Source organism: Crinia signifera, chromosome 2 (assembly GCF_055691185.1).
Source record: "Crinia signifera chromosome 2, ASM5569118v1, whole genome shotgun sequence".
Lineage (NCBI taxonomy): Eukaryota > Metazoa > Chordata > Amphibia > Anura > Myobatrachidae > Crinia > Crinia signifera.
This window is the reverse complement of record NC_139218.1, coordinates 105217904-105226310: the sequence shown is the minus strand read 5'-3', so window position 1 is coordinate 105226310 and position 8407 is coordinate 105217904. Positions and strand designations below refer to the sequence as shown.

At 41.7% G+C, this 8407-nt stretch overlaps 1 protein-coding gene across 1 annotated transcript in view; it reads right to left on the bottom strand.

Annotated features, from left to right (window-relative positions):
* Positions 1–697: 697 nt before the first annotated feature.
* CCDC80 (coiled-coil domain containing 80) overlaps positions 698–8407 on the bottom strand; it is a 103389-nt gene continuing 95679 nt past the window's right edge. The window contains exons 7-8 of the mRNA XM_083172675.1: positions 6107–6187; positions 698–3788 (exon numbers count right to left, since the gene is read on the bottom strand). Coding sequence (XP_083028801.1) covers positions 3439–3788; positions 6107–6187 — 431 coding nt within the window. The 3' untranslated portion in view covers positions 698–3438. The remainder of the gene's footprint in view (positions 3789–6106; positions 6188–8407) is intronic.

Genomic DNA, 8407 nt, shown 5'->3' with positions numbered 1-8407 from the left:
AAACATTGCATGACGAAGGTTCAGTTGTAAATAAAATAAAAACTTTATTGATTTTGTATACTTCATTGCACATTGAATTCTTATTTTCACAACATTTTTTTTTCTATAGAAATGGGAGCTACAATTCTGTCTTCTATTCTTCTAGTAAGTATATTATTCAACAGCACATGCTGTTGAATAAAAAGCATATACCCTATTGTTTTATCAGAATTACTGTAGTGTATCTATTCCTAAAGTTGTGAAAGCTTTTGAAGATATTAACCTAGAAACCTTAGGTAAACACTTCACTTGTACTTATATCACAACATATAACTCCCAACTGTTCCGATTACAGTGGGGCAGTCTAATTGCAGACTGTCCTGCTATCCCTCCTGAGGGGCACAGTGTCATGCAGCCGAGGGGGCAGGTTGGGGGAGCCGGCAATCACCGCTGGTGATTACTGAAATTATTTCAAGGAGGGAGCTGTGGGCTGCTCAGGGAGTGCAGGGCACGACCCAAAAGTATTTGTACATACCTGCCAGCTTGGCACAGTGGGGCAGATGTACAGTATTAAGCCTTAACAAGAGATAAATGCAAGGGTGATAAAGAGAGATAAACATCCAGCCAATCAGCTCCTTACTGACTTTTTTCAAACACAGCCTGTAACATGGCAGTAAGGAGGTGATTGGCTGGACATTTATCTCTCTTTATCACCCTTGCATTCATCTCTTGTTAAGGCTTAATACATCTGCCCCAGTGTTTGAATATAGTCACATAAAAGTAGGCAAAACAGGCATATTCATATAAAGGAGACACGGGTAACTATGGTTCACAAAGCATAGACTGCATAAGGACATTTTGTAATATAGTCTTCCTGTCCCCTACACTTATCCTAACCATGATTTCCATCTCTCTCCCCCAGCGTTGAGGCCCCCTCTGAGAATGTCAACAGTATGTCAGTATCCGGACATGCCATGTGCAATTATTATGTAGCTCATTGGCACTGGAATGATATCCTGAACTAAATCATTATATAGCAATGATGCAAACTAGATGATCTGTGGTCTGTACAAGATATGGCATCACAAAAATGAACTGTGAAAATAAAATATACACCAAAAGCACCACATGAGTGTCCTAACACTTGCAATTATTAAATTAACAAAAATGTTCTGTAGTTGAGTGCAACAGAAGTGCCAAGGAATATACTGCACTATATACGTGACAGTAAATATTAATAGTTGATGCATAGAATGTGAAATAGCTTCAATGTTTGTCCTGAAGATCATTTGTCACCTACAGTGGCAGAAGATACTTTGGGGTCTATATACTAAGCCTTGGGGAGAGATAAAGTGGACAGTGATAAAGTACCAACCAGGGTCGGATTAAGTGAGGTGGCTGCCCCAATGCCCCCACACACTGCTATTTAAACCAGAGGATCTCCTTCATCTACAGTCCGTCTTGCAGGATAGTGAAGTGAAACCCCAGGATATACTGACCCTGATCTACCTGTGCCTGCTGCTCTGGCATGCTGACCCTACCCGGGCTACTGCTCAGTGACATCCAGGTAATGTATGTATGTATGTATGTATGTATGCAGTGTGTATGTGTATTTGGTGGTGGGGGTGCTCAAGATTGTATGGCAGGAACTTTATCAATGGGAACCCCCCCCCCCCCCCACTTTGTTGCCCCTTCACCCCACCAGCTTTAATACTTTCCTTGTACCAATCAACCAGCTCCTACCTGTAATTTTTCAAATACAGCCTGTAAAATAGCCGTACACTTTCTCTTTCAGGCTTAGTACATAGATAATAGTCAGAATAACACTGTATACTGTATATTATAAAGAGAGCACATATAACAACATTTTTTTATTAAATATATCATTTTCATAATTACCATTTTTATCTTAAAAATACAATCAATATACTGTAAATTAAATAATACTTCACCCACTATTGGCAATAAATATTATGATGGCAGTCCCTTCTGGAGTTTCAGCTGTGTGAAATGCTCGGCGCCCTGGACCGGCTGCCATCCGTTTGGTTATCTGACTACAGCACAGGCACCTTTTAAGCTAGGCAATTGACCGCACTGGATAAATAAAGTGTATGTACTGTGTGTCTCATCAGTCAGAGAGCGAATGATGAGACACACAGTACTCTCCTTGAATTTAAATCTGGTGAAGACCTCAGTCGGATAGTTTATATATCCATCCTGAATTTTTGATATCCTGCCAGCCTACACCCGTTTCTAGGGTGTTTGATCCAACTCTGGTACTCCTACCATTCGTTATAGAATACATGTTTTGATACCTTGTTACCCGAGGAAGTCCCTATGGGAGGAAACGCATAGGGTCTCTCGGAAGTGGTATCTCACATCAAATTTATGATGCGAACAGCTGTATGAAATACATATTTTTTATACTTTTATATATATATCTAAAATATATATATACACACACACACGCAGCGTTGATGGCTTGTTTTATTGAATGACTATGTTGAGCTACTTATCTTATTATGTATTGCCAGTAGTGGGTGAAGTATTATTTAGTACTGGGATAGCCAACCCTAGTCCTCGAGAGCTACCAACAGTGCATGTTTTGCAGGTCTCCTCACAGAATCACAAGTGAGCTAATTAGCTCCATCTGTGTATCTTTTAAAATGTGTCAGTGATTAATGAGTGCAGCTGTGTAGCAGCTAGGTTGTCTGGAAAATGTGAACTGTTGGTAGCTCTCGAGGGCTAGGGTTGGCTACCAATGATTAAGTACATGGTAAAGTATATTGAATATCATTTTTAATATGTAAATTGCTATTAATTATTAAAATAACATATATAAATAAATTATTGTTCTATGTGCTCTCTTTATAAAATATACTATATGATATGACTAATTAATTGATTTGAGTAAACCAGATTACTTGTGACATTATGTATGTTTATGGTAATTGCTCCTGATACAATCTGAATAATTAGTACATAGACCCCATTGTCAGTTGGCACAGTATTTTTGAGAATATTGCCCTACCAATCACTTGTAGCAATCACTGACATACCATGTGAATAGAATTGATGAAGTAAGACCCCTAATGAAAACCATATAAGATTTTGGTAGTTTTCTAAGTGTGTACTCTTGTGAGACTTAATAGGCTGATTGCTAATGGACATTGGTTAAGCCCATTGTTGCCCTTCTTTTGTGTATGTTTGCTGTTCTTCAACATTTTAGTTAGGAATGATAGTATAGCAGTTACAAATTGTAAACATCTTAGAGGCAACAAAAACTGCTAATGTAGAAATCATTAAATATAACAAATACATGCAAACAAAAAAAAAAATCTTAAAAACACACAGAGTAAATATATACACTGTCTTTATAGCTGTAGAAAAAATACAAATATAATTTACATTTTAAATCCCTATTGAACATATTTTCGTCACTGGTAACTGATCATTGTGTTAATCATGATATCTATGGTAATATCCTTCATGGTGTCGATAGTCATCTTGATAACCGTCCTCGTAGCCTTGGTGAGGGTAACCATGGTAACCATATCCTCCATATTCATCCTCTGGACAGCGCATTCCCAGTGATTGCTGGATGGCCATTTCCTGTCGTCTCAGCTGCATAGAGTCAATTAAATCATACACAATTGCCATAGACCACATGGGTGAAGGATACCATGACTTTACATTACCATCTTTGCCAACAAGAAGCATAGAGAAATATTCTGGGCTGATCTGAAAATAATTTCTTATATCTTTCACCAAATTGAAAGAAAGATCCTCTCTTTCCACACTGGAACTTCCTGCAATGACAATTACAATTGGTTCACTTAATATAAGATCAGGGTGGTGCAAAGGTAAGTGTATATATAGTATACATTGTAGTATAGAGTATGAGTCTTCACCTGGTAATAATCGGGATACAGTCACTAGGTCGACCCCATTTAGGTAGAAATGCATTTAAGGCCGGCGCCACCACTAGGCAAATCTAGGCATTTGCCTAGGGCGCCGGCCACTGGAGGGCGGCATTTTGCCCCCCGTGCCGCGGGGGTACCTGTCCTGCAGCGCTGTGTATTTAAAGCTGGCGGCGGAGGCAGCAAGGGGTCCCTGCAGTCAATAAGAAATAACGAGCGCTATCCACCGGGCTATGCGGAAGCGCTTCTGTTGTGAAAACACTGTCCGCACGCTGATTGGCTGAGATTCAGCCAATCTGCGTGCGCCGTGCTGCCAGTGTTTTCACAACAGAAGCGCTTCCGCATAGCCCGGCAGATAGCGCTCGTTATTTCTTATTGACTGCAGGGACCCCTCGCTGCCTCCGCCGCCAGCTTTAAATACACAGCGCCGCAGGACAGGTACCCCCCCGGCACCAGGGCGCCCCCACCCCGACTCGCCTGGGGCGCTCCGGTGCCTTGCACCGGCCCTGAATGCATTGGGTCTACATGAGTCTTTTACGGTTTTTAGGTGACATGTGCGAGAGCAGTGAGCCATGTGAGGGGATGTGGTACATTTTGACGGTGTCCATGTCGATATTTGGGACAAAAAAAGACATGAAAATCTAATGTTGACTTTCTGGCTGTTAACCTTCCCATTGTTGACCTACTGCTTGTGTCGGGCTTCCAACCCTGTTGACCTTAGCCATGTCAGAATCAGCTTTATTGGCCTGGTATACTTGCATATACTTGGAATTTTTTGCGGTTACAGTGCAGCATCAAGCAGGGAACACAAGGGCGGGGGGGGGGGGGAGGAGAGGGGCATAACATACATCATATACATTTCTCGTGAATACAACAGTTTAAGTTAAAAATTTGGTGCGTTCAGAATTGTTTAGTTGTTGGACAGCTATTGGGAAGAAGTTTTTTCTGGTTCTTGTTGTCCTTGCTGGGATGGACCTATAGCGCCTGCCTGACGGGAGGGGTTAAAACAGGCAGTGGCCAGGGTGTAGCTTGTCCGCTGATATCTTTCCTGCGTGTCGAACTATTTCAGATGTCGACCTAAGCCCTGTAAACCTACAGTGCTCCACCCAATGCATGTCAACCTAAATTTAGTGACTGACACATGGTAACACCCAGCATTTCCTGAGCGTGCCCAGAAAAACGCTGGACGTCCTCATGCGAATGCAGACTTGGCAAAGCCAGCACGGGGCGTGCACTGACGTCACATGACTTCAGCACCTGCCCCTCATTCTCAAATATTTCCGAGCCAAATGAAAGTCAGTACAGACTAACTTTTATTTGTGAACAGGGGAAAAATCATTTGATTTGTGGGTTGTCGGGGGGGCAAGCGACCTCTGCTTAGCAAGCGGAACGGAATCACCCCATTGTGTATGGGCCTTGATGCTGATCTGTTGTCTGTGGTGTTGCTAATCTATGAACTGGAGTTCCGGACAGAATTACACAGGGGTTTCTAATTAACTGTTGAGCTTAGACTGTACCCAATATATTACCATTAAGAGTTAGCAGCACTGGGCTAATTCAGGGTTGTCTACCTGACCTTCTCCATAAGGGAGAAAATGCTCTCTTGCTGGACTTCCCTTATAATGAATGATTGCCAGCACCTGTGGTGAGCTAGTTACTTGATAAGAAAGGTGTGGCAATCATACATTACTAGGGAAGTCCAGCAACAGAGCATTATCTTCCTAAAGGAGTGGGTCAGGTTACGGCAACCATGGGATAATTACACTCCAAAACTTCCTGTTTCCTTTGTCTGGGTATTGTGGTTTGTAACTACTGTATGATCTCAACTAACTCCTCTGACTAATCTGGCATGTCCTCTGCTTGATTACCCATGTATTGCGTTTGACATGTGAGCCTGCTCTCCAGTTTTAGCTAACATAATTTCATGATTATTACCTGTTAAACCAAACATTAAATAATAAAACAAAACCCAAACAAAGCAAACGCCCCCAGGTAAGCAGTAAAGGAAACATGGCTTATTTTTAGACTAATTCAATTAAATGTGATGGTAAAAGCATTTTGGATAACATATTCCTTAACTTTATATCCAATGGCTATAGCTTTGGTAAATGAGTATCTAAATAATTAATTATCTTACTACAAAATCAGATTTCCACAAAAAACAAACAAAAAAAACCCACAATTATTACTGTATATCCATGTCTTACCATTAATTGGGAACAGTTCTAAAACACCGCTTCCATCAACTCCAATGCCAACCATTTTTAAAATGGCCAAGTGGCGTAGTCCTGAAAGAAAATAAAAAAAATAAATAAACATTTCCTTCTATCACTTATATGGCTTAGTGGCTATATATTTAATACATGTTTAAAAAGCTTTAAAAATTACTGTAGATTTGTTTAGTTTAGATGACTAAATTATTCAAGTTCACTTACAAATATAATAGAAACATAGACTTTGACAGCAGATAAGACCCACATCTAGCCTGTGATAAACGCATGTACTGTACGTACATGCACACACTTACACACTAGGGGCAGTGTTTTTCAACCACTGTGCCGTGGCACACTAGTGTGCCTTGAGCTGTTCTCAGGTGAGCCCCCAGATCTAGAGATGCCCAAACCAGTTTACAGCCACCACCAGTTCAACTGTTATTTACTGGTCTCTTCTTTTAATGTAAAGGGCCAATGTATTTTATTTGTGTTACCTGTGGGGACCAGTGTAATTGTGTTTTTTTTAATATATATATGGGGGCAAATAGGTTGAGTTTTTTTTTTTCTTGTGGGGGCCAATGTGTTTTGCCCTGTGGGGATCTCATGGTGTGCCTTGGCAATTTTAAAATCTTATTTAGTGTGCCACAAGGAAACAAGTTTGAAAACCACTGCACTAGGGCTTTTCTTTTATTGGGAGACAATCAACCTACCACTTTTTATTGGTCAACCTACCACTTTTTTATTTTATTGTCTTATGGATTGTAAAGTTATTTTGAACTGTAAATCGATGTACCAATGTGTTGAATAAAAAACTATTTAAAAAAATCTGCTTTAATATAGAGGTGAAAAAACTACTTAGGGCGCACATCTATTCCTTTTTCTTTCCATTTTTATCTCTTGTGCCTCTAGTAACAGCTAGGCACTATAGAAGTGCTGCCCCACCATTAGCGCAGTAAAAGGTCACATCTCTTTCCCAATCAACCTACCATACTTAAATTTTTATGAATGTAGGAAACCGAATTACCCAGAAGAGACCAACTTAAGTATGCACATTTCACATAGGTGGATATTGAAGCCATGTCCTCCATGCTAAGTGTGGCCTCTGCTGACCTTAGATCTGCAGCGCCCTTGTACGGGAAATCGGGTGGGCAGCTGACATCCACTGACGTCAGCTTCCCACCCCCCGCACCCGCGTCATGGCCACACTAGCATTGGAATTCCCAGTGTTTTCATGACAACGCCCATGGAACGTTGGAAATTCCCATTGGCGCTACCCCTTACTGTCACCCCACGCCCCCACCGGCATTGCTAGGTGCGAATGGGCTGGCGGATAAGCAATTTGCCGCACCCGCTGGCACAAAGCAACTGCAGATGTGCACAAAACTTTATGCATATGCGCAGCTACTAAACATCGCTTTTCTGTGCGAACGTGCAGGGGAGTGAATGAATCAGAAGGAGGGCCAGTAATTACTGCTTTCTTTATTCATACACTGCAATTTAGATTTCAGTATGAACACACCCCACTCTCTCTGCACATGCTACATTTGCCACACCTGCAGTGCAACATGATTTTGTCCATTTGCTAAAAAAGCAACTTTTCGATCAGGTCTGAATAACCCACTTAGGGCCAGATGGATCAAGCTGAATAACCCCCTTAGAGCCAGATGGATCGAGTTATAAACCATACCTCCCAACTGTCCTGCTTTCTGTGGGAACATCCCATTTTTGGGGGACATTCCCACGTCTCGTCCGGGCCAGCAGTCCCCCGTGGAGGAGGGGAGGGGGGAGTTGGAGTCTCAGTGGGGCTGGGGGCATGGCCAGAAGCTCACAGAGCCACTGGCCGTGCCCCCACAGCGGGGAAATGGGGTGTGGCCCCGTGGGACTGACACGATTTGCAGGCCATGCCCTCTTCCAGACAGCCCACGCCCCCAAAATTCAGGCGACAATGTTCCTTCTAGCAATCTTCTAAAGATGGCAGGTATGATAAACAACCAGCCAATCAGCTAATAACTGTAATTTTCAAACCCAGTCTGTAACACAACAGGAGCTGATTTGCTGGTTGCTTATCATTTTCCATTTTAAGCTTGATACATCGGCCCTTATTATGTAAAAAGTATAGCTTTCTATATCATTGATTTATTAAAATAAGTAAGACCAGCCATCTGGCTTGCTCTTTTAACCCATGTCCTTAGACAGTCACTATAATGCCACTCTTGGAATTATTTATTATGAGTCAATTTTTCACGCTGAGCATGTGTGCATGCTGATAATAGGAATCTTTCAATTCACAGCTTG